General features: G+C 42.2%; 2 protein-coding genes across 4 annotated transcripts in view; one reads left to right on the forward strand and one right to left on the reverse strand.

Annotated features, from left to right (window-relative positions):
- The first annotated feature begins 140 nt into the window (after positions 1–140).
- Positions 141–6909, forward strand: TMEM254 (transmembrane protein 254). The gene is made up of 4 exons (XM_038140053.1): positions 141–304; positions 1850–1953; positions 3146–3205; positions 5360–6909. The coding sequence occupies exons 1-4, from the start codon at positions 203–205 to the stop codon at positions 5478–5480; spliced, it is 387 nt and encodes a 128-aa protein (XP_037995981.1). The 5' UTR covers positions 141–202; the 3' UTR covers positions 5481–6909.
- A 4432-nt stretch (positions 6910–11341) lies between these two features.
- The window catches only part of LOC119702285 (putative threonine dehydratase), a 33133-nt gene continuing 17315 nt past the window's right edge, over positions 11342–27159 (reverse strand). For all 3 annotated transcript variants that reach the window (XM_038140049.1, XM_038140048.1, XM_038140050.1), the window contains 7 exons: positions 26047–26212; positions 25501–25597; positions 24524–24599; positions 23755–23880; positions 22399–22566; positions 22027–22084; positions 11342–14245 (listed from right to left, as the gene is read on the reverse strand). In XM_038140049.1, coding sequence (XP_037995977.1) covers positions 14147–14245; positions 22027–22084; positions 22399–22566; positions 23755–23880; positions 24524–24599; positions 25501–25597; positions 26047–26212 — 790 coding nt within the window. In that variant the 3' untranslated portion in view covers positions 11342–14146. The remainder of the gene's footprint in view (positions 14246–22026; positions 22085–22398; positions 22567–23754; positions 23881–24523; positions 24600–25500; positions 25598–26046; positions 26213–27159) is intronic.

The raw sequence follows: 27159 nt of genomic DNA on the forward strand, positions 1-27159 counted from the left end.
TCGGGAGCAGACACTCGCTCACAGCGGGGCTCCCTCCAGCCGCGGCAGGCGGTGCCGGGCCGCTCCCCGCCCGGGCCCGAGGGCAGTGCCCGCCCCGGGCTGGGCGAGGCCGCCGCCTCCGCCCGCCGGGCCCGCCCCGGCCCCGCCCCGCTCAGCCCGGCCTTAGCGGCGGCGGCGCGGCCTCCGCTCACAGCGCGGCGGCATGGCGGCGGCGGCGGAGCGCGGCCGCGATGGCAGCTGCCACTTCCAGCGCTCCCGGCTCATCTGGATGGTCGCCATCATCTTCGGCATGGTCCTCCTCGGCGTAAGGAGCGGCGCGGGGAGGGAGGGAGAGAGGGAGGGAGATCGGTCAGAAACCGCGGGGTGCGTGGAACAGGTTCCCTGCACCGTCCCCGTGTCCGCGGAAACGCCGCTCCCTAAAATAAACGGGGAGAAAAAGGAAACTAGGGGTGCCGCTTTGGCCAGGCGGGGAGGAGGCTGGACAGAGCCGTGCAGGAAGGCCAGAGTGCGGGAGAAGCCTTTGGTCGGCGAAGGGAAGCGAGGCCGTGGCGCCGGGGGCGCGTCCCGGGCCCGGTCCGAGCATCCCAGGCGCGGCACCGAGCCGGGGTTTGCGGGGCAGGTGCCCCGGGAAAGGGGCTGCAGCATTCCCAGCGCTGGGAGCTGAGGCGCTGAGCATCAGCACGGCTCGCTCCGGGACAGCGTTAGGGCATGTCAGTCCCGTAAGGTGCATTTACTGGTGAGGGCTTTAGGCACAGGCTGTACGAACTGGTGGTGATGGAAAACACACGAGTTCAGTCGCCACGTTCTCTTAATTTCCAAAAACAGACTTCAGCTAAGTTAGTTTGGATTACAGGAGTTGGGATATTAATGGCTTTTTGATGTATCTGACGAGTTTAGGAAAGTCATCCCTTGACTTGCACATGTTGCAATTTTCTTTCTGTTTGCACAGATTTTCTAAACTTAAGAACTACCACTGTAAAAATGATAGTCAAGGCACGTTAAGCCACTCACAAAACAGTTTTTGGGCTGTTTCAAGAAACAGAATGAGCTTTAAGCAGATTCCCATCACCACACCACATCTTTGGCGTAGCTAAACGTACATATAGTGAGAAACTGCAGTGTTGATAGCAGAAGCAAGATAAGGCAGTGTGAACTTTGGCCTAGCGCTTACCTTACATCCCCGGTGGCCTCTGAAGTGCACAGCTCATCACTCACTGCCTGCTTCTCCTCCCGCCTTGTGAAAAGCAGCGTGCACAGTGCTACACACTGCGGACAGCTCTGTGACAGGAAGGAAACCGGGAGAGAAACTCTGCATCTCTGGTCTTGGGATTCCTGCTCAGTGTTCTTCTGTGCCCTGTTAAAAATAAACAAAAATCTGACATTTTGTTTTTTAGGGGAGGAGAGAGGAAAGGCTAATCCCCTAGTTGTAGATAGTTGTTCCTCCTGAGCAGTGTATTCGTTGTTTGGCCTCCTCAGGTCACTTGCCTCAGATTAACTTCTTCAGGACAAAGACAATGGAGGTTTTGCAGCTTCCATGTCTAATAGGTAATGAGCTTACAACTTAAATACCACTTAACATGCAGATGCACTCTTGGTCCCCAGACAGCAACCTTAAACTTATCCCCTTGGCATCTGGTATGTCAAGGAACAGAAATTTCCTAGTTGGAATCTTTCAGAGGCTACTGGAAGAATATGGTCCTTGGACAAGGTTAATGGAATGAAAGAATTTTAAGTACTATGAATAAATGAGCTCTGAACTCATGGGGCTCAAAAATAAAGCTATTTTGAAGGTTAAATTGATAGTACTTCTGCCTTGAAGTAAGATAACTTTTTTTTTTTTCTTTTTTAGTGGGTAACACTTTTTCCTTCAACTATACCTTATAGTTACTTGGGATTATTTGGTACCTTCCTTAATTATTTAGTGGAACACCACCACAAATGGGTATGCTACGGGTAAGTTACATTTGACTGTGTAATTATTTTGCCTCTCTCTGACTCTTGTACTTAGTCTGTGTTATCAAGCTTTCCTGTAACCCAGTTGTTAATTAGATTTAAAGAGCTCTCCTTTCAAGCTCATTACAATTAAGGGTGTGGGGTAATAAGTATGTAGAGAACTAGACAGGCTAAGACCAGTTTGATAGTTTAAAAATTCAACTTCGAATTTGGCATCACTGATGGTTTAACAAGAAAGGGAGAAATGTTAAGATACTACTTTTGATGACAGTTATTAGTCCAAAGTTATACTTGTACCATCTACTGCAAGTCTTTTTCTTCTCTAGCTGTTACTCGAGCAGTCCAATTCTTTCTTTAGGAATCTTTTTTGATCCAGCTTCAATTAAAGAACATTTTCTACCCTGGTACTCACTTCTCCTGATCTACATGAAAAATAAATTGTTAACAAACTGCATAGTGCTGTTTTGCTGGGTTACAAAACCTAGTTTTTGCTACTGTAATTAACAAAAGAGCTAGAAAATATTTCCTTGAGCTTGCTCACTTCCTGTAAAGACAGAAATCAGTAGAGCTTTCTTGTTTATTTTACCATGTATCATGTAGAACCTTCATCTTTTGTCAGAGCATCTTTTGCTTTAGCAAGGTATTGAATTGATTCTAACTGAATATCCTGTCTTTTTTTTCCTACAAAAGGTTCTATACAAAAATTTGTTGGCCAACTGTGGCTTATCAAGTCACATTACATATTCTGAATCTATACACACATTTGTTTTTGTAGAACTAAATCTGTTAAAACTTAAGTAGCTCCTTAGGACCTAAAATACTTGTGTAAGTAAAAGGATAGATTTTGCATGCTTAACTAAGATTAACTTGTACTGCTTTCACTAAGCATTTAGCTTTTTGGCTTAATCTGAGTGATGAAAATTTTGGAAGCCTGGTGGATGCTTCAAATAGCAAGTCAAAGCTTATTGCACAAGTTACAGTTGCTCTGATTTTCTCAGTGGGCTTCAGTTTCTTTTAAGTATACACTTGTGGGGTTTTTTCAAGATGAAAAACACCCCTTCCTTTCTAGGTTAAAATAAGTTGTTGCTTCAGTGCTTCCAGATTGTTATATCCAAGATGCATTATGCATCTTGGAGAATATAAGTCTTCTCCCTAATTGTCAGCAAAATAAACTATGTTTTCTTTCCACCAGGTTCTGGATATCCTGGTTGATTCACATAGTGGAAGCCCTCTACGGTATTAAGTTATGCCAGTAAGTTGTTCTCTCCTCTCACTCCATCACAGGTTCTCTGCAAAGGATTTCTGAATCAAGTAGCATAAGCTACAGACTGATTGTGGCGGCTCTCAGCAGCAGTGAACTCAGAGGATGCTGGTAAAATTCTTGCTGCAGTGATTATTTGCTGTCCTCCACAGCTGGTTGCTGCCACTTCTCCCAGTGGTTACTGTTGTGCAGGGCAGCAAAACCAGGGGCTGGCAACTTGCAGAAGTGGCAGCAGCAAGGTTTGCCAGAGCTTGTCTGGCAGCCTCTGAACTCCGTGTTCGCTGGGTAACACTGCTGCTCAGGAGGCAGAGGGAACAATACACAGTGTAGAAATAGTCTGATAACTTCAGGTGTTAGAATTTTATCAGATCTTACCTCATCAGGATTGCAATACTGCTAATTACACGCTTAAACAATCTCACTTGTATTGTGGGAGCACAACTGGGCACTTGCATCTGGGGACTCTTTCAGATCTACTGGCATCTGCAGGTCCCTGGGATAAAATGCTGGAACTACTCAGAGCATACAAGCAAGGCCATCTGAGTCTCGGGTTAGGATAACCATGTGCCTGGAGGGGAGTGCTGTCCAAACACATCATTCTCCTGTTCACCTGACTTGTGGGTGCAGTAACTCAGAAGAATGTAGGTACTCATTAGGTTCTCATGCTCTGCAGCGTCAGGCCAGTCTGGCCACAGCCAGGCCAGTCTGTTTGCCGTGATGGGTTCCTGCTTCATTTGGGTCATTCACTGCTGTCTGTCCCAGGCTTCTCAGGTGACAGCTCTTGGAAGCAACAGGATTTTGTTTCATGGAATGCTGCATAAGTTGTTTTTTGGGGTTTTTTTTAAGATAGTAGAATATGGATTAATAATTTCTGCCTTCAGAATGAGAGTTAGTAAAAATTTAGTGTTTATCAGACTCTCATTTTAAGTCTGAGTGTGCAAATAAATGGGTATCAGGGCCTAAGGCAATTCTTCTAAGTATGAGGAAACTTGACTACCACTGAACATACCAAGTGAGTGTATTGTAATTAATTTTAGTAATGAAGTTTTACAGTGTTAAAACCCACAAAAAAAAAAAAAAAACAAAAACAGAGATGGGCTGCCCATCATCATCTCATCAGGAGGGATGCTTTAGATTACCTAACAGTTGTACTTCTGTGAGCACCAAACACCATTTATTTTTACTTATGTAAAAGTTGTGTCTACGTGGCAACATCAACAAAGGAGGCACAAGGGAAAACTGTGAGGATTCAGATACAAATTTGTTAATCAGCAGTAGTATTGCCATTGGCTCTTGGCCTGTATTGCTGCACATGGTCTATTCATTAAGCCTGCCTTGTAGCAACAGGTACATTTCTTAAGCCCTTGCTCTCCGGGTTTTGCACTAATTTGCCAACATTGCAGCTAGGATTATAAACAGAAAAACCACATTTATGGAATTGCTTACAGGAAATGTGAAACCACTTGTGTTTGCTGTTATGTTTACACTGCTTCCTTTCAGTAGGAGTACTTCTCAAGAACACTGGAGGAGAAAATGACATTTTCTGTAACATACAGAAAAAGTCACGTATGTTATGTTGAAACTAACTAACATAAGGAAGGTCTCTTCATAAATTAAGTGAAATGCCTTCAGCCCTGTTACCTGTCTTTGTCCAGCCACAAACTCAGGTACCTGTGTTTCACCATCCCCCATCACACAGTCATTGTCAGGTCTCTGCCCTGCCAGCATAGTCTCCCTTGACTAACACAGTCAGCAAGAAATTATATCCAGACTTGTGTATTAAGATCAGTATTCAGCTACTACAGTTTCTTGCTTCTTTGCACACAAACTTCTGGGATAAGTAATTTCAAATAGGACAGATGGAGATTGCCATTTATATATTGTTGAGGAAATTGTATGCATAGAATGTCTGAAAGAACAGACATTTTGTTCAATAAATAGCTTAAAATCCTAAAACAACAAGAACTGGTATGTTTAGTTAGCACAAGAAATGTCTCAGTAGGTGGAAACTAATGTGCTGAACTGAAATGTTCTAATCCAGTCTGAATCTCAAGGATGGGTAGAGATAGCTTACCTCACAAAGTAAGTTCCAGTAGAGCCTGCAGGAGCCTAAGTCTTTTGACGCATTTTGTGTTTTTGTTACAGAGCTAAAGGAATCACGGACCCAGCTGTTCAGTTTCAGTGGTTTGTTCAGACCCTTTTATTTGGATATGCTTCCTTCGGTCTCCTGGTGTCTTACAAGCCTACAGACAAGAAGCAGTACTAGAAGACAATGAAAGAGGTCACTTCTCACATACTAATCTCATTTTTCTGAAAAGACCCCTACACACCTATCTAGGTGCTGTAATTAGCGAAATTACATTCCTGCTGCATGATGCAGTGCCCTTCTACCCAAGCAGCTCTCCTCTTACTAAGCAACACAATTAAAATTCACAGGGCCCTATGGATAGTTCAGTAGAAAATCAGCTCTTCAGTCTTGGCACTGCCAAATTTTAATCCTATTTGTTATGCAAGAAGCCAAAAGTTGCTCCTCTGCAGATTTTGACATGTACACTCTGTCACTGACAGCTGGTAGCAGTGGTTGATAAATTACCTTTCCATGAGGAGAATTGTTCTTCTGCAACAGGGAGGGTTATTGACAGCCACAAGGCAGCTTGCGCCTGTTTTGTAATAGGATTTAAATTTACCTATATTTTCTCTCTGGGACTGACATTGTTGTTAAAGCCTGCTCTTTGCACTTTGTTTTGTCTGCTTACTTTGTTCCACAAAGGACAGACCACTGTACTGCTGCAGGCACATTGAAAAGACCAGGTCTCAGCTCAGGCTGAGGGACAGTGAGCTTGGATACACGAAGCACTTTAACTTGGTTTTATACAAGTGCCTTAAAATGCATGCAGCATGACCTCATCTTTGTAATGAAGATTTTAAGTTATGAGTTATTATCATATAAAGTAGCTTTGAGGGCAGCTTTTTTGAGAAGTGATTTATTATCCAAAGGAAAAAAAATGCTCATTCAAAAATCTAGCTGAAAAGTTGATATTTGGCAATGAAATTAGATGTAGTGAATAAACATATACATACCACTGGTTCCCAGATGCTGGTCTTCAAAACCTAAGGTTAAGAGACCATGATAAGCACCTCAAGAGTATTTCCTGTATGTGTAGTGAGTCTTCCATCAGATTGTCTTTTACTTTTGAATATTTGAACAAGAATTTAGCCTGTGTAGTTTTAGCACTTTTAAAAGGAATAACTATTTAAAATACTAACTCTGGTGTGGGGAGAAGTTTTACCATGCCACTTGCCATGATACTGTTCTGGAAGAAGGGGTAAGAAAAGGTTGTTCTTTAAGCTCTAAGAGCTCCACAAGGTGGTAACAAGTAACTTTGTGCCTTGTGCAGTACCTACAGGCTGGAACGCTTCTATGTGGGAAGCCTTATTCAAGCACAGATACATAAAGTTTTTTCTTTCAGTGGGTACTAAAAGCATAGAGAACTGAAGGGTTTGAGCTGGTGGCTTGTCGTTTGGGTGTTGTTGTTTAATGGCAAACTGTTAACTTAAACATTTTATATAGAAGTAGAAACTCATTTAGTGACTAGAAATCCAACAGGAATGTCAAGAGCCTGAGCTATGCTTTACTGTGTAACCTTTTGTCTTAGTCTGTGACCCTGGAATAAAGATTTTTAAAAAGTGAAGAAGTTGTTTTTAATACAGCCTAGAAATAAAATGCCCATACAAAATTCATAGACACCTTCTTGACACCAGTATCAGTGTTCACACTTAGAACATGGAGGATCAACTTTCCCCAGTCCCATCACTGATACTACACTGCCTCCCCTCCCATGGCCAGGCTGCACTCCAAGCACTGGTCAGGCTCACTCTCAGCCCTTTCCACTGGGCTCTGGAGTGGCTACAGGTAAATCACAGCTCTGAGAAGTTAACCACATCCTGTCAGAGTCCCCTAATTAGACAGGCTTCCTTTTAGATGGGCAGTGGCAAAGCTTCCTCAGTGCAGCCCAAGGAAGCTACAGTAGAAAAAATATGTACTGCCTTAGTTTAAAAAAATTACCAAGTTAGAACAAGTTTTAGCCAGGCCACTGGCAGCAGCCCCATTTTTTGAAACCTCTCTGGGGTTTTTGTTTAGCATGACAATTTTCAGCAGCTTTCTCTGTGGAGGTTGCTGGGCACTGCTTATCAAAGATTCTAGAAATGCAACTCCCAGGTATTCATCCACTTTCTCTCCCCAGCTTTGCTTCGCAGCTGTTCAGTTTTAACATTGGTTTAAAAAAAACACAAAACACCCCCAAAAATAAAAACCCTAACGGAAACAAACCAGTGTTTGCTGTCAGCCTCTGTCCCAGAGCTGTAAACAGCACAGATGCCTGTTTGCTGGAGTTCTGGAGGCTTCACAACATGATCCCGACTGCAAACCTGAGGAGCCTGGGACAGGTAGTGCTGACTGGCCTTGAGGAAAAGGAACAAACCCACAGCATGACGAGACTGAAAATAATATTGAGATATCATTTCAGAGTAAGTGTTTGTAGTGCCCTTAACAGCACAGTGAGATAAACATACCCTGAATATGTTAGAAAATTATTTTTAAAAGCCAGTAGGAGCACGAACACAAGCGGCACCTCAGCTCACAAAGACACATTGCTGGCATTGTCAGGCTCTCTGGAAATGCTGCTGGTTACACCAGGCATAAGCATTTCTCCAGGCTAGTGCTAGAACTAAAGGCTTACTCTTAATCATTACAGCAATGCTTTCCACTGCAATCCAATGTCCTTTCCACAACAGAAGGGCAGAGCAGCAGAAGTGCACCCTGTGTTCCCAAAGGGTGGGCTGGGAGTCAAACCACCCCCATCAGCACCTGACCCACCCAGCTTGCCAAAGGAAAATACTGCAAATTAACTAATTCACTCTAAAATATTTCAAAATATTGCTTCCCATTGAAAGGAAACCCAAATGAAACACACAGAAGAGCTTTTACTGTTGGAAAAGACCACTAAATAAGAAGGTCAATCACCAGGAAAGCTAAGATGACGTTAATAAAGGTTTTTCAGGATGCATATTTCTGCCATTTTGGCTGGTGACAGCACTGAAAAATAAATACTGTTTAGACATCCATTTCAAATTGGAAAGAAGAGAAAAACCAACCCTTGCTATGAAAACTAAGTGCAAGACTGGGTATGCATTATATTAACAATGTAAAGTAAATGCCAAGAAAATTAAAAAAGCAACCATGCCTGTTTTTTTTTTTGACATATTAAAAAACACCCCTATTAATTATTTTTTTGGCCTGCATTAGTGATCAAAAGGAGTAATTTCATACAAGTCAGAACCACCTTACTCAAAACAGTACTTTTATGCTGTGATTGCTTGGTAGCTTTGTTGCAGAAGAAAACAAAGAAACCACCCAGACCCATTTTCACCCTTAAATCACAATATATGGAAATGAGTTTAATTTAATCCTTAAAGTCAGGTTATCCGAATCAGCATGTTTGGCAAATCACTGCTCAAATCAAGCTTTGTTGAGGAGATCTGGCTGTGTAGATCAGGACATGCATCAGCTCAGAAACACTGCAGAGCCTGGACAGAAGCAGTGAGAGGTCTCCCACCCATTTTCAAGAACTTCTAAAGCTTTCAGGGCTGTAACTCATTTTTGTGAGGGAGCAATGAAGAACATTTCCCAGAATCTCAATATGTTGTCTTGCTTTGCCTCTTTTTCACGCTGACCCAGATTTTTCCAAACACAACAGGACTCAACTGTGCCAGACTTTGGAAATACCCAAGTGCTGGTTAATTAGGGACATTTAATTAGCTGTAGGGCCAGGCGGCTGGGTCCCCTGCAGAGCAGTAGAGCCCTGGTGAAGCTGGGGAATGGCCTCCTTGGTCACTGCCTTGGAGTCTGCAGTGAATTTGACCACTACAGGCAAGTCCCACAGCCTGATGGTTGTGGGCATTCTGGTACAGTCTCTTTTTGCAAGAGCTACATGAACAGCTCAAGAAATTACCATAGCTTGTTGAAAGCAAAATAAACAAAATCCCTCAGTATTTGCTTTCCTCCTGCTTTTCAGAAGAGCAGTAATAATATGGCCACAATCCACATACTGTGCTAGACCTTACAGCGCCCCTGCAACTCCAAACATACCTACAGCACATGCCTGAGGGGAAGGAGGGGAGAGGAGGAGAGAGAGGTGTGAGGAACATTATTGTACCATTTATCAGAATTCTTTGAGACCATTTTCACAAAGGAAAACCACTCAGGTGCCCCTTGTGGGAATACACAGGGTGACCAGTTTACTAACTTTAGCAATTACACAATTTAAAATGTCCTTCTGAAGATGCTCCAGGCCTCTTATCAAAAGGAAAACCACATCCTTCTCCAAAATTTCAGAAGTGTGAGAGACAGGGATTTTCACAGTTGCAACTGCACTTCCCCCCCACACCAGGCAAGTAAAGCAGAAGTGAATCAGAGTGCCTGCATTTAGAGGAGCTTTCAGACATCAGCAGCACAGGACAAGCCCCCTATATCCTTTGTGTGGATGCAGTCAGATGTGACTGATCTGGCTCTGTCCTTAAGGACCCTTGGTTTCTTTAGACTGACAGGCTGTATGGGCTCAGCTGAATCGGATGTTGATCATTTTTGACATACTTCACAACATTCATATTTGATTAGAATATTTTCCAAATACTGCCACCAGTTTTGGCTGCAGCTTAAAAAAAAATAAAAAAGTGCTTTTGAACATGGGAAATTCATCAGCTCAGGAGGGCACAAGGTACGGAAGGATTCCTCCTCCTCTGAGATGTAGCAGAAGTTTGGGAGCGCATGGAAGCAAAGATTTGTAATAGAAGAAAACTCTAAAGCCTTCAACACCCTATACATGGCAGATGCTTACAATTAAACAAACTGCAGAGAAAGTGACAGGAGAACCAAAGCCATCCAATAAACAACTGGCAGGAGTTACAGCCCAACCCCAGAGTGTTGCAGTTTACTTTTCCATTCAGTAAACCACATGCCTGTGTTTGGGTCTAGCAAAAGTTAAACAATAACATGTCAAATGCACTGAACTGCGCCGTAGGATGGGGAGTTTATGAATCTCCCAAAAGCTGTGGACCAGAAGGCAAGGTGCTGCCTGTGAGGACATGCCACCTGCATGGGAAGACAAACTGCTCCTGATGCTGCAAAAACGTGTACTGGCAGAGATTTAGATGTTAATCCCCAGCTAATAGGACCTGGCTGAAAAAAGTAAGGAATTAGTGTGGGAAGATATTTTGTTTCAATTTTAGATATACCTTGTTTGCAACAGTCCTGGGAAGAAGTTGTGCCGTGCCCCTGACAAGCAGCGTGTGCCTAGGACAGCTCCCAAAGCAGCTCAGCTGCAGTGGACCTACCTGGGTCAAGGCATCTTGTGTCTCTGGAGACAGGACTGTGCATTTTAGCCAGTGGCACCCTGGAAGTGAAGGATGGGTTTCCCAAAGTTGTTTCCCAAAGTTGCAGTGAGAATCCCAGAGAGCTGACTCAGCTGGTCCCGTGGACTCCTCTGACCCACCTGAGCCCAGCCCAGGACGCGCTGCGCCAACTCACTGCCCAGGAGCACAGCTAGGCCCAGGGCAAGGAACAGCACCTCCGTCTGTGCCACTGAGCAGGGCCCGTGTGGGACTGAGCAGGATCCGTGCTGGACAGTCCATGCTGCACTGAGCAGGGTCTGTGCTGGACTGAGCAGGGTCTGTGCTGGACAGTCCATGCTGCACTGAGCAGGGTCTGTGCTGGACAGTCCATGCTGCACTGAGCAGGATCCGTGCTGGACTGAGCAGGATCTGTGCTGGACAGTCCATGCTGGACTGAGCAGGATCCGTGCTGGACTGAGCAGGATCTGTGCTGGACAGTCCATGCTGGACTGAGCAGGATCCGTGCTGGACTGAGCAGGGTCTGTGCTGGACAGTCCATGCTGCACTGAGCAGGATCCGTGCTGGACTGAGCAGGGTCTGTGCTGGACAGTCCATGCTGGACTGAGCAGGATCCGTGCTGGACTGAGCAGGGTCTGTGCTGGACTGAGCAGGGTCCATGTTGACTCCCGCCAGGCTGGGGAGCAGTATCACACTAGAGAATTACAAATGTTCCATTGCTGAGGTGGCATAGCAGAATTTTAATTATTTTTCAAATAAATACAATGGTTAGATTTATATTTTGCTGAATAAACCATTAGTGAAATTTTAAATAATTATTAAAGTTATTTTTCAAGGTACATACACCACTCTATATAAAAATACTTCTTTAAATAAAACATTCAAAACCACATTATTAGATCTTTGAAACGCCATAGATCTTATTATATTTCATAATTCAAAAAGGAAAAGGTTAGCAGCACAAGTATTTAATTATTCTTTCCAAGCATACATTCATTTAAATGTCTCATTTTGAGGTTTTTTTTCCCCTTGGAAGATCTTAATTTTGTCTTTTAAGCCAATGAGACTTCAATAAAGGCAATATAGAATGTAAAACACCTCTGGTATTATTATATTCACATATAAAGTGTTTATTACCGAAGAGTGATTTACACTTTAAACTATGTTTAGACTTAATAAAAATAAAACCAAACTGCAAATATCATGTTCAACATCTTAAGCACCTTCTGGACATCACCTTCCTTCCCCCCACCCCAAACACATTTCTGAAATCATACAGTGATTTCAAGTGCATTGATTTTTGGTTGCTCCATCTGCTACATCTTGCCCCAGGTTTGTGAAGACTTGCTAAATGCAGCTCCCACTGATTAGGAAAGAAGTTGTAAATGCTCTGAGCTTCTAAAACAACAAAGTCCACAAAGTCCAGGATAATACAACATTTTAAACCAAATGCCCAGACAGCAGAACCTGTTGGCCACTACTGAGAACTTTATAACCAAAATTCCATTTTCCTCTCATGTAGGTACCTGAGGCATCCTCAAAATTTCCTGAGACTTGTGCCAAAAAACATGAGAGGGTAGTTAGGCCCTTACCAATTGTGGGTTTTCATCCCCAAATCTGCTCTTTGATGATGTGGTCCATTTCTTGTTCCAGTGGAAGCAGCAAGTATGTAATATGGACTCTGTCATCTATTTCCATACAGATTTCTTAAACTCTTCTGGCAGTGGAGAAAGGAGTTGTGTCTGAGAGGACACAGCTGTGATTTACAGAACCAAGGCCTATACCCATCATTCTGGACAGCAAGAAGGGAACAAAACTAACCATTGGGGCATCAATAATTTTTAGTTCCTTGTGCAAACCAATATGGTCCTTCCAAAACCAGACCAAACCTGTCAACTTCTATTTTTTGTCCACCATTTGTCAGACTCTGTAGTCCTGCTCCTTTGTGAACTACAACAAGAAGGAGAAAACACATTATTTCTGAGAAAAGTTCTACTGCAGAGACAGCCACAATGCTGCCCTTCTCATCCCTTCTTGCCTGTGTAAGCTACAGGGAGAGATGGATCATGGAACCACAGAATGGTTTGGGTTGGAAGGGACCTCAAAGACCATTTAGTTCCAGCCTTCCTGTTGTGGAGTTCTGTTCACTAGACCAGATTGCTCAAAGCCCCAGCCAGCATGGCCTTGAATCATTCCAGGGGTGGGGTATCCATAACTTTTCTGGGCAACCTGTGCAAAAGCCTCACCACCCTCACAGTAAAACATTTCTTCCTAATACCTAATATAAATCTGCCCTCTTTAAAGCCATTGCCCCTCGTCCCATGCAGCTTTCCTGGGGGCCCTCTTTGGGTACTGGAAGGTGCTTTAAGGTCTTCCAGAACTGATGTTAAATTCTGCCCAAATGAAAAGGCACAACTGTGTAGTGTGCACATTCAGAAGAGGGCCTGAACTTCTCTTACATTTCCTGCCATCCCCCTCTGTTATATTATTAGTTGGTCTCTGCCTGTAGTGATAAAAATGGTATTTAGGTCAATGTGTTCTTTGTTAATTGCATTAGCCATGTGCCTAAGACTTAGGCTTCCTCTTCTCCCAGCACTGCCTTTGGCTATTAACATGTGCTCTTTAAATACATGTCACTATTAACAGTGTACTCAATCTGTCAGGTGAGATGGATAGAGCCTGTTTTAGACAGACTAAGATAATCAGTGGAATGCTATTTACAAAATTCACATGGGTAGTGGGACCCCTTTTTATGTAGAAACACAAGCCAGTTGCTACTTTTTATACTGAGTCTCCAAAAGCAGAGGGAAAGAATATATTTGTGTTCGGTTTATGAGCTCTAATCATACTCGGTACTTTTTTCAATTTCTGCAAAGTATTTTGGAATTTTCTTCTGCAAATAGGATCATTTTCCCTTGGGAAAAAATTAATATTATATTGGCTTTTATCTTCCAAGGGTTTTTCTGTCCGTGTTTAAATCACCTTCTATTAGCAGAATTTTTCCTCATATAGTAGCAAAGATCAGAACATATTCGTGTTCAACCCCACACACTTCCTGAAGCAGATTTAGCAAACAGAAACTGCTTCTGGCTTGGAAACAGAAAATTTCTGTACTTGCAATGTGACTAAATCCAGCAGAAGGAGCTGTATTACTTCAACAAGGGCATCAAAATCAGAAGACCTTTGAGAGGTCTATATTCAAATGTAAAGAGAAATGCCTTCTCCCTGTTTATGGAATATCATTGGGTTCTACAAACTAGCTAAAATCCAGGCAGCCAGCTGATAACGAATTGAGGAATTCCAACACCAGCAGAGACTAAGAGCTTCCCTTAGCTAAGCTAAAGTTTTGAGTTGAACTTTTTTTTCCCAAAGACATTTACTACATTTTGAGCAGGAAATAAATATCCTGAAACTATTTGCTAACTGTTCAGCTTTGAAAGGTAGTATTTGTTGTGAAAGCCTCAAGGCTGGGGCTCTGCAGAATCCTTGTCAGAGGCCCTGTGCCCCCGCCCCGCGCCATGTCCGTCACCGCTCCGTCCAGGCTGCTGTGGGGTAGCGTTCCAAGAGCGCATTCCTCAGCTGGGCTGTGTGGATCTTGTCTCTGGTCTCCACAGTGCAGATCACCTGGAAAAAGAATTAGGACCATTCCTGATGGCATGGCAGCAATCTCAGACAAAGCCATTTCCAACTTAAACCTAAAGTACACTCATAAAAACAATCAGTTCAAAATAAAAACTCTGGCCCTCACATCCGCTCTCTGTGCTGGTAAGAGACGTGACATTGCAGACATCTGGGGCTCTTCCAGCCCATCTGCATGACCATAAAACCTTCCAAAACCCTACTTTATTGCCTTCAAAGTTTAAAGAAGACAGGCTGATCCTCTGCTGGCTCTTGGGCAAGGTACCTCTCTGCTCTTGGCCTCCCTGAAAACATCTGTTAGCAGCTTCTCTTTCCCTTTCCCTGTACATGGCATTGCTGCCACCTCACCCACCTCTGACTCTTACCTCATCACATTTCTGTATTTCTGGTATGTGTTTGTTCCAGTACCTCCATCTTTCAAGCTTTTTGTATCCTCCTTCTCTTGTCTGTCATGGAGTTATCCCCCAGTTCTTTATCATCTCTGCAGTATTTTGGCTGGTTTCACTTCTCACACACCTTCTTGCTTCATTCTGTTTTTTGTTTGCTTATTGCATCACTTCTAGTTTTCTTTTATGGTTGTTCTGCTGCTAAATAAGACAACTTGGGCAAAACCAATCTTGATAGTTTTTTTTTAATTCTTCACTTGCCTCAACAGGTACTATTGAAATCCTGTCATGTAGCCACTAAATATAACAACTTCAATGGCATTTTTTCAATTTTTCTATAATCTCTCTTTTTTGCATACTCCCATCTCTGCCCCATCACTTGAAAGCCTGGGCACTGGCAAAGATGAAGCACCAAAGTAAAGGCACAGAAGGAAAAATATACTTCACAATTTGAGACTCCTAACTTCCATTAGTGATAGTCCTGCTGGAATAATCACTGGTGTTGAAAGTGCCACATGGGGAAAAGACCTCACAGAAATGTGGAAATCTAGCAAGGAAAGGACCCAAGATGAGTCACGGTGCAGCTACAGAGAATTCATTGTAGCAGGCAAATCTACAGAGAGCAGAGAAACAAGAAGCCATGATAACCTTATGGTGGGCTGCTCCAGACATGCCATGTCAAAATGTTCCTATCAGAGCTGCATCCCTTTTAGAAAGCAACTAGGCAAAAGATACTCTAACTTGTTTACAAGGACATTTCTAAATAAGAAATTCGAATTCATGTTTTCTGGAACTGTCTTAAAATAACAATAAACCTTTAGCAAAACTGTTGAATAAAAATATAAAACACTAACACTCCAAGTTAATCTAAATAGCCATAGCTCTCTTAATTAGAAAACTGGCTACAGCTTCTCAAATACCCATCATGAAATAAGCCACAATTCTCATCTGATCTTGTAATTCTTCGCCTCTTGTGTTGCACATAGTTCTATTTGTTTGGTTCTTTGGGATGCAAATTAGATGCTAATTTCTTTCTTCTTCAAAAAAGTGGGATTTAATCTCAAGAGAAGGACAGTCGTAGAGGACAAGTAATAATGAGGAAAGGGGAGAGAACACAATGATTGGGAAAAGCATCTGAGAGCGCCAATGTACCCAACACCCATTATCCATTCCCTGGTTCGTGTAAAATCCCTAAAGCTTTGCAATGATATCTTCAAGGGGACACACACATCTCACATGGAGTCTGTAATTAAAAAAGCAAGATTTTTTCCCCTTCCATAGAAATCATGCCTGTTTTGTCCTGAGTAAATCAATTGCTGCTCCTGGAACCAGTCTGGATTGACAGATTCAGCCTTGAATGTCCGGTAGCAAGCTGTTGCTCTGCGCTGGGAGCAAGCATGGGGAAGCATTTTGATTTATGGCTAATTATCCTCTCTGCCCTTTCCTTTCTGCTCATGATGGAAACCAGGCAGACCTCACTAGACTGGAGCCAGAGAGCTTGTGAGAAGGTTGGATAAACTCTGTCATTTTGTTCTAAGCATGCAGCACAACCAGCAGCTGATATGGGAGATACTGTGCTGCAGTGCATCATGAAAGTACTAACAGCAACAGCAGTGATAAAAAGCAACCCCAGAAATTCACCTGATTTTTCACAGTTGTCAAAGAAAGGAGTAGAGAACATTTGGTCCCAGCAGGAATGAAGAGAGAATCACACAACACCTCAGGGCAGCTCAGATCTCAGCAGATCTCAGATCTCAGCAGATTTCAGCAGCAAGGAAGGCAAGAATTTACTTTCTTGCTTAGATTAAGCCAATTTACACTGCAGTTCTACTTTCACAAACTTTCTCTCTTGCTTGCTTTGCCTGGGACACATAATTTACATGAGTGACCAACAGAGCAACCTTCACATTCACAAGGAGTTTATGAGGTTATATTTCATGTGGGATGCAGAAGCATCCCAGTACCACTCACTATAGGAGGTTGTACAGCTATCGATGACCTAAGAGTAAGTGCCCCAAAATGGTCTTATCTAAGAATAAATGACAGAACCTATTGTCTGATCTTTCTTGTACATCAGACAAGGTAACTTATAACAACTAGAGAAAAATTTACTTTAAACTTATTTCATACTGATAAGTCCTCAGATAAGCCCCAGAACTAGACATGGGATTCCCAAACCTGCAGAGCTCTTATTGGCTGCAGGGCCAGCTGTGCACAGCACACCTTGCTTTTCTGTGCATCAAAACCCCCACAAAACCACCAATAACAGAGTGCATTTTATGAATTTCTCTCCTACATATATATTTGCTGGATTAAATAAATAAATAAACATCTGGTCCAGTAAACCCTTAAAATAACCAGACAGACGGATCTTTTACTGCATTTGAAGTTCCATTCCCTGTGACAGGTAATCTAAAGATAAATTTAAGCCAAAGGGTTCAGTCAGCCTGTGAGTTTTTTTCAGAGTAGGCCTACAAGTTAAAATTAAAGGCAAGAGATTTCACTGAATATTGATGGCTTGTGGGGTTTATTTAATGACTGGAAATTATTGAGGAAGCAGGACAAAGGCTGAAAAAAGATTAAAGGAAAAAAGGTATGACAAGTTATTGCCACACAACACCAAAATCCAGATGCATAAATCCAAATACTCTTCAGAATTACACTGACTTCAAAGAGAGGAAATTTCATCACTTCACAAAAGGAAGAAATTTGCAAAGTTCTGTGCTGAATAGGGTGGGCATCTCTACTCCCTTTTAACTGCAAGATCTCATAATGGAGGCACTTCACCTTTTAGATCTTATTTTCCTAGATTTTAAAAATGAATTTGGCATGCCTCTCAGCTCCCTGATGCCTACTATCTGTAGGCTATGTGTGCAACTAAAAACAGTGGGTGGACATGCTGAGCCAATGTTAGAGAGCAGAGGAAATGTGAGTAGTACTGCTGAATCAAGAGATTTCAGTCTTTTGTGCTTTTCCAGGCTCCATGTAACGTGCATCCTAAATAACTATTGCAGTTCTTGATGTCTGTGAATCATCCATTGAACCTTTGTATCCTGCTTCTTTAATTCTAGAAATCATATTCATCATCTTAAGCTGTCTTTTTGCATAACTTAGTATTCATGATACACCACATTTAGCAACATTATTGGTTTGTTTGCACAAAAGTCACCGGAGTTAAGAGTGAAAACTTGATTTATATACTGGTTTCTGTTCTGTATTCAGTTCTATATTCAGAAAAAGGGGTTTCTTTTTAAAAAATCAACAACTGGGCAATTTTCTGAATGATTTGGTAAACACCCAGTGTAGATTACTTCACATTACAGATTATTTGGTAACAGCAGCTCAGTTGATGGTTTGGGGATCAGCTGCCAGATTGTCCCCATGGTCAGAGCAAAGGAATGCTTGAGAAAGAGTCCCGCAGCTGTCAGCTGGTTGTGCAACCTGAGCCCTTATCTTTTGGCAATGGGGCATTCAGGTGGGTGAGCACGAGCAGGAACAAGCTGCAGCCGCATTACGTAAGGCAGGTAATAACCCAGCAGGAGCACTCCTCAGACCCTCCCCAGGGCCAGCCTCTCATTCTCCAGCCAGGCCAGGCTACCCTGTGCCAGTCTGCTGCGGAATGCCACCAGAGAACAGGACCAAATACTTCTGGAGAGCCTCAGAAGAAATGGAGTGTTGAACTTCCCACTCGCAGTGTCTCCACTTTCCAGGTGGGGAATGGAAACAGAGCCTTGCCCAGGGACATGCAGGAAATGCTTTGGGAATGATAGCATCCTCCTGCACATCTCAGCTGTACAGCTGCCTGTGTATCTGCTTCACAGGGCAGTAACAGGCAATATGTTGGCAACTGGCGACTCTAATCCAAAATATTCCCTTCCATCCTTTACAGAATGCAAGTTGGCCCAAATGAATTTATTCAAATTGACCAGAGCAGACCAAAATAAGTTATTGAGTTCTGGCCCGAGGTGAATGAACTGTATGAGAAAAACAGGCACTATACCACACAAAGCCAGGAATTTCAGCACCACTGCGTAAAGTTACTGAATGCGTAAAGTTACTGAAAAGAAAAGGAAATATTTGATTTATGATTTAGCATTTTCATGCACAGACAAGAGGGAGAAGTAGTGTGGTGGATGTTCTTTTTACAGCTGCTTTCTTCCAAGTTCTTCAAAACCACAGCACAGCGAAGCTCCCAAGAGGTCTGAAGTGAACAGACCAGAGAACCCATAATGCCAGACAGGAGTGAGCTCAGAGGGAGCACTGCCACCACTGCAGTGCTAAAGCCACCCACTGAAAAGCTGTTGGAGCAATTCAAAACCGTGCAGAACTGTGGCAATTCAAAACCTTACAGAACCCTCCTGGACCTGCCAGTTTGATTATGCTGGAGTTTCAGTGGTGAGAAGATTTTTCTAGCAAATTTATGAACTCAAAAAAAAATTTTTTTTCAACTAGGTTGCCTGAGTCCAAAAATTACACACTTATTAAGCAGACAAGATCCTGAACTACTTCATAGCAAAGAATGTCCTTAGCTTATTAAATTGCCTATTGATTTTGTTCATTGACTTCTCCCTGAGCCAACAGTAATATGAAATTAAAGGGACTTAAATGGTTTTGAAGAGGTTTACATATGGAAGCAATTTAAGCGATAAATTGTCCCAATTGCATCTGAGGAATACAACTGATACAGAACAGAGAAAGTTCACAGAAGCAGGTTGTAGCTTCCTCCCATGAATTGGGTAGTCATTTAGATATCTGTATCCACTTAACTGGTGATATCAGGTGATTATTTCATTAGCTCAGATCTTTCTTCTGTCTAGATATTCCCAGTCATCTAACCTCCTTCAACAGGTGTAAAATGTGAAGCCTACCAGACTGGTTACCTGTCTGATTTGCTACGAGTTATCTATTTCAATATAGGGACTTTGGAAGAAGTTTCCTAACCAGACAGGTAAGACTGAATTAGGGTGTAGTCCTCAGCAAGAAAGAAATCCAGAATGAATCACAAGGGAAGAGACTCTAAACTGGAGGTATGAGCAGGCAGAATCCTAAAGAAACTACCATCATATTCCATGAAACACAAGCAGCTGATCCATCTGCACAAAGCACTTCTTACTCTAATATAGACATACTCCTTCCTTATTTTTTAGTAAAGGAAAAAAAACCACTTATTTTTGCCAGTAAAATATTCCAAAAGTTTGGTTGGTTGGTTTTTTTTTCCAGAAGTGTAGTTTGAGCATAAAATTTCATTTTAGGAAGTCCTTACTTTTTCATGAAATCAGACTATCAGCAAGGATCTTCCCACACAGTGTTCCAAGTGTGCACTAGATGAACAAACACTGACCCAGAAAGGCATCTCACTAGAATGAAAAAAAACCCAACCAAAGCAGCTCTATCATCCTGATAAGTGACTAGAAGCCAAGTTTCTCTCTTTTTCTTTAGAAATAAAAAGGTACATCTAAAAGGATGATTAAATACTGAAGCAATAATCTTGACAGGACAGATTTAGTGTTTCAAATCAGCATCTGTGCTCACTGCTCTGTTCTGTCAAACACCTAATCTACATCCACAGTCAAAAGCACACACTAAAGTCAGAATGAAATGGGTATAGCTGCAATGCCTTCCTTGTTATTACTGCCAGTACAGCACAGGGTGGTAATTTTCATTCTTGATCCAGGTTTAAATTCATACATTGTTCTGTGTGCTGTAATTTATATAACAAATGCTTAAAATGTTTTGATGACACAGGTCTTTGGCTCTTAGATACAACAAAATAAAAAAACAAAATATCCCTCACAGGTATCAACTTTACTCTGAAAATAGGTATTTTTTTTCCTGTAGCTGGATAGAGCAAATTCATTTTGATGCTTATATGTCAACTCTATATTTTACCCTTTTTAATTACATGTGTTTTAATTTTCAAAGACAGCTTCACAATTCTCTAGATATCCGCAGATAGAGCTGCCTGCACAGGTTTGTATGTCTGGGTCACTACTTTGTACTTCACGTCTAATTATCCAATAGCCTTTCCCAGACTGATTGAAAGTCATCATGCAAATCCAATATCCAATTAAATTATTCAGGGATGCAAATTCCTCCCTTCAACCCTTTTGTACAACACTGTCAGATTCTTGAAGTGAAATTACACTGTGTTTAAAGTGCAGAGAATAGTGTATGGCACTGTTTGCATTCAGGACCAAACAAAAAAACCCAAACCAAACAAACCAAACAAACCAACAAAAAAAAAATAAAACACCTAAGACAGTAGATTTCATTTGATTTGCTTAATAGCAGTAGTAAAAACTACAAGCCTCGCTCCATAAAAATGGCATTGAAAACTTTATAAGACTTACAGGTTTTATTGAATCTAACCTTCAGTGAAAGAGGTTTGCAGAGCTAAGTGAGTCACTCAGTGGGATTTATCCACCTCGTGCAGCGAGTGTCTCACTATCTCCAAATCAGCCAAAGCAGTGAACTGGCCTGTCATCATGGCACACTGCAGAACAATGTGCATTAAGTCCTAGATGCTTGAGAGTATTGATGATATCAGGTACTACAGTGATCTGTAACCTACCTCTTCTTTATATCTGCAAGTGAAAATATTGGGCAGGCTTTTGGATCCAGGTGGGAAATTAAATTTAAACGCCAAAATCAAAGAGATTGCTTACCCAGCAACATTTCTGTACCCCAATTATGAGTGTGTTTAGCAAAGATCTCTAATTTGACTTCCACCTGGGGTTTCACAAATTAAGTCAGGTTGGACCTGGACAGCAATAGCATGAAATCAATAGGGCCACACCTTTGCCAAACCAGTTAAAATAAGAGATGCACCACAAAAAAAAAAAAAGGTCCTTTTAAGAGACACCATTAGCTGGTAACACCTATTCACTATTTCTACATCCAATCCTCAACAAAGGAATAATGTCTTTCCTGTGTGCTCTTGGTGGCTAAGAAACAAAACTGAGTCCCTAGTTTAAAAAGAAGATTCCTTAAGAGTAAGGGTGTTCTCTACATTGCTTTAAGGCAAACATGTCAGACAATTACAGCCAGCCTACACAGCTGGCTCTTCAAGTTCTGGATGGATGCTGCAGCTTGCTCACCTCCTCCAGCACCTGCCACACGTCAGGAGGGTTCATACCAGCAAAGTGCAATGCAACACCTGGAGTACTTCACCAGGGTGTTGCAACAGCAAGTAAAACTGGTCCTGTGTTATTTATATGCCGGCTAAGTGTTTGGCAAGAAGCTGTACAACACAGAGGAAATAATCTCTGACACTGCACACTCTGTTGTCCTTCTTCAACATAGGCATAAAGAGACAGGGAAACAGAATGAACCAGGGGAGGCCAGTACTATTAGAGAAACTGGAATTGCATCTCCTCTTACCTCGACAGTGAAGAGTTCAGACGTCACAAATGTGCGTTCTTGTTTGATATCCAAAACTCTAGATCACATAAGGGACAAATTAGAGATCACAACAATCCCCTGACATTGCAAAACAGTTTCTGAAAGTGTTTGGAGAGTAAATATCTTTCCTTCTTTCTGAATTAGACACAATTCTATGCTACAAAGGTGTTTTGAGACTGGAACAAAAATGAAGGAAATAAAAACTTTTCTGCAATATAACAAGAAAAAAACCCCTTTGATTAAATAATTACTTACAGAATTGGCTTCAGAAATGTTTGGAAATATTTCCCGATCTTTAATAATCTTTGTGCTAGGCTGTGATTATATTTCCCAACTATTAGTCTGATTTACCTTGCTTCTTCCCGAGCCAAAATCTCCAGTAGCTTTGCCATGTCTCCTGGGCAGTCAGAAATCACAAGGGAAAATCTGCACACTCTGTTATCCAGGGTCAGGGCACGAGCTATGCACTGTTGCAGCAAATGTAATTCCAGGTTTCCACTGCATATAACAACTGCCACTCTGAAAACAGACAGAAAAAAAAAAGAGTTTTGATTAGCACCTCCCTGTGTAAAGGAACTATAAATCATAAAGACTGTGCCAGTATCAGCCTAAGGTCTGCTAGAACCTCTCCTCAATAAGAATTACAGATTAGAGGGCTCCTGCCTCAGTATCCATTGGGAGCAGGTAGGGGAGGCCTAGAAGTTGGCTGCATTAGCTGGTCTGAAATGTTGTTTTCATTTCTCATTATTTCTCATTTTCTGGAGATTTGAGTTTATTAGAGATAATTAGCTGGAGAACTGTAGGTCTAGGTTTCAAGTTTTAAGAATTTGACATAATTCTCACCTGGAAGTTCTAAGTTTCAGCCTCTTACTGATGAGACAAAATGTATGTTCGAGGCTTTCTGTAACCATTGATTAAACTCATCATAACCCTGAAAAATGAGTGCAGAAATGTTTGAAGTGCAAGTGAAGAGCCACATGATTAGTCTAGGAAAATCTCTCTCTGCAGAGTCAAACCTAACCTCTTTGCATTTTCCCTTTTATTGTAGCTGTGTTGCTGCTCTGTGTGTACTGTCAGCCTCTTCTGAGGAATTCTCTCAGCAGTATTTTAGTGTACAATGCTGTGCACTAGAAATTTTATTTTGTCTTGAGGGCACGTATGTTTAAATACATTCTGGACTATGACCTGAGCCAAGACTCAATCCACTTAAGTGCTGAGTCCTCAAGCTGAGAGGCAAGGCAGCACTTGGCCACATGTTGAACACTAAGCACAAGGATAATCCCTGATTGTGTGGACAGTTCTCACGACTGGGAGGCAGGTGCCACTGGGTCACGGCAGCAGACAGCCTAGCTCCTGTCCCACCACAGACAGGGCTGGATGCCACAAGCGGAACAAGAGGAGACAACAGGCTGACAAGAGCAGGACACTGTCCTGGCAGGTGCGACGATGCCTTGTGGAGTTTCCAAATATCTGAATCGAGGAAAGGGACAAGATTTGTCAGGTCTCCAGGCTGGCATCTGTCTGGTTCAGCACAATCTTACCACCTGTGACCGGTCCAGTCAGTCTGAAATTTCTGCCACCTTGCCAGTTCAGGGGCAGGAACTGCCTTGTCACCCACAGAACAAGTAGATTTCCACCATTTCCTAGGACCAAGGTGCTCAGTCCCATGTTTGTGCCTCAGTTCCCTGCTTGCAGTAGCAGCTGTACCTTTTACCCTTCAACTCAGGCAGCTTCCCTGCCACCAGTGCTGCAAGCCCAATGGCCCCCTCTGCATCAACCGTGGCTCGCTCATACTCCAGCAGCCTCAGCATGGAAATGAGGATGTCCTCCTCCCTGAAAGCAAGAGACTTGGGTCAAAACAAAACAAATCAAAAGAGCTCCCAAAAGCAGAAGATAATACATTTATGGGTAACTGGGTTCTTGCCATCCACCCAGATACATGTGATCCCAAGGTGGTGTTACAGAATGCTGTGCTGCTGGGGGTGAATGTACATCTCAGACTCATTATTAACTGAAAGATAGGAGGGCTTGTTTACTAGAAATATCACCTAAATCCTAGTAGTAAGTATATTCCACAAATGTGGCTTTTTTGTGAAGATTTAGAAGAGGTTTGTCAAGGGCTGCCTTCAAGTGTTGTAGAACACAAGGACAAGTTTTACACCCAGAGCATGACCAGGTAGTAGTGGCAGGTGAAATTTTGGCCAAAGGTTGAGTTTGGACAAGACTTTTAGTCATATCACTTAGTTTTAGATAATCCTGTGAGCAGCTGGGAGTTGGACTTGATAATCCTTCATACATATCTTCCAGTTTGAGATATTCTGTGATTTCTCTGATATGTGGGTCTGGGTAGAAAGTCTTCATTGCCCCTCTTGGAAGGAAAGCTGCCCCATCCCCACACTCCCCCAGCCTGCATGTTGCATTTTTCATATACAGCAATGTGCATCCTGTACTATTCATTTCACTGTTCTTCACCTACCTCACAGCAACAACTTTATCCACAAGCTTCCCAGTCAGCTGCAAAGAATTGCTGCCAAAGCCAACTCCACTCACATCTGCAGATTTCAAAAGACAAAAATATGAAGTTGGCTGCTTTAGACATATTCAACATTTTTTAGAATCCTGGCTGGTTTGTGCCCTTAATGAGTGCAGCACACTGCTGTTACATGACCTTAAGTTGCTTGATTTTTTTCATGTGACAGAAATGTGTTTGGCAATGAAAGACTAACTCTCACAAGAAGATTTTGCAATTCTGGACCCCTTCAACAAACTTCTGATACTTCACTGGCATTGTTGCAGTGTGAGAGTGACCCTGCAGCCCAGTGCTTTTCACTGTTCAATGAGGATTGAAGGAGAGGGGACCCAAGCACAGCACTGGGCTTGTTAGCTCCAGCAGGACAGCTGGCTAAGAGTGCAGACGCAGGCAGAGCTAACTAAGAGAAATTAGAAGTTTCTTACAAAACTTACATTTAGTCCAAAACTTCCAGAAATTTGAACATCAGGCAAACAGAATGTTCTTATATTGCTTAACAGATGAGGGTTTTTGAGCAAATGATAAGGAAAGAACACTACCATTTATAAACACTTTTGTTCTCAGAACAGTTTTGTGTCTAAATATTTAAGCACTGCATCATTTTCCTGCCTTTTCCTAAAATCAGTGTTTTACACAAGAGCTTTCCCATTGACCTCAGGGGTTTAGATGCTGCATGTGAGCACAATGTTCAGACAAATATTGTCATATTTCTAAGTATTCGCATGCACTGGAAATAATATTTCACCCCATCTGGGTGTGGGGGGAAATGTGGCAGAAGTTGCTCTTACAGCTTGAATTAAATTCTGACTCTTCAGAGAACTCCCTTAAAATATGTTTGAACTGAAATAATTTGAAAATTAAATAGTTGGAGAAATCTGTTACAACCTTTATTTTACCTCCAAAAGAATACTGCATTTTCTCACCTCCATAGAAGTGATGGTTGTTGCAGGCCTGGTCGTCATTTGGGTGGCCAACTTTTAAGGACTGTTGCAATACTGGGAAACTTTCAGATTCAACTCCCTGAGGAAGAGAGAGGTTGTCACTTTTTTATGGAATCAGTTGTAACAGAAGTTGCCACCAAATAGACAGCCAAATCTACAGAAATTTCCTCTTCAAATTAACAATCAATTTCAAGTGTCAAAACAACCGTGGTACCACTAAACTGATTCCATGGCTTACTTAGGACCAAATTTTTAGAGTAAGGAACTTATTTCAAAACACAGAACTGGGTTTTATTTGCTTAGGAAAAGTCTTCCCACACTTTTCTCTTAAATCCTGCCAAACGCCCAAACACAGGAACTTCCCTGGTTCTTACAGGGTCTCCTCTGAGGCAAAGCCCATGGGATCAGATAGTTCCTGTCCCCAACATGGGCAGTCTCTGCAAGTGTCACTAGATATCAGTGTCTTTTGTAAACAGCTGTGGTGAAAGCCACCCAAACACAATGCTTAATAGGCGAAAGGCAACTTACAATTACAGAAATATGTGGGTTGAGGTGTTTGAGTGCAGCAGCTGACCCTGCCAGCAAGCCACAGTGGCCTCCTGCAGGGAAAATCACTGCGTCCAGCTTTGGCACCTGCTCATACATCTCCAGCCCCACGGTTCCCAGGCCTGACAGGTACACAGCACTGTCCTCCCTGCGGGAAGGAAGGGCACAGATCAGCAGAAGTCACAGTTGTCAGTGCAGGAATTATAATTTCATCTACTGCTTTCAAGATATTGTTCAGCAGAAAAAGATAAATGTGAGAGTAAATCAGCAGCACATGAGGGGAGGAGGTGATGCAGCAGGATGGTGCCATCAGGTGGATCATAGCATGCTGCTGCCTACTGGGGGAAAACTTGTGCCCTACTGGAAGAAAACCTGTGCTGTAGACAAGCCCCTCAAAGAGTTTTCAGACTGAAGAGCATTAACTCCCATTTTTATCAGGGGCTTACAGAACTGGCAGGGAGAAGTCACATTTCCATTGCCATCACTACCTCCAGCTTCATAAATTTTAAATGTTGCAGCCTAAACTACAAGCCAAGCCTCAAAAAGAAATCCCCTCTTTACTTATCAGTGGATTTAGTTTTTGTAAGGAATGGAAATTTTCATGAGATTTAAGCAGTGTGTTCAACCTCATAAATATCAAAGAGATTGCTAGAGTTGTCTTTCCAGAGTCCATGGCCAATATCTGATACCTTTGCATTAAGCAAACCATTTAGTAATGCCAAGTATTTACTGGCAAAATACTTTCAGGCAAATGTAGTATGAATAATAGGGACAAGCAGCATTTAAAAAAATTGAAGAAAACTCCACTCTACAGTCATGACTTGGATCTATTTCTAAAAGCTGGTTTGCATTTTATTTACAAGTTAGCGATGATGTAAATGTAGACCTACCAGTAAGAAAATAAATATGAGCTCCCTGTACAATCTGTGTTTTCTGGCAAACAGAATTGTAGATCCAATGGCTGTACTTGATTTACTTGAGCCAAGGATGTTTGGGTACTAGGAAACTGTTTTTATTACTGTACCTGTTAGACAGGCACAGAGAGGCTCAGTGTAGGAGCACAACATTCCTGCAAGGAGGAGACCAAGGCCCTTA

The sequence above is a fragment of the Motacilla alba genome, chromosome 6 (assembly GCF_015832195.1).
Source record: "Motacilla alba alba isolate MOTALB_02 chromosome 6, Motacilla_alba_V1.0_pri, whole genome shotgun sequence".
In the NCBI taxonomy this organism is placed as follows: Eukaryota; Metazoa; Chordata; class Aves; order Passeriformes; family Motacillidae; genus Motacilla; species Motacilla alba.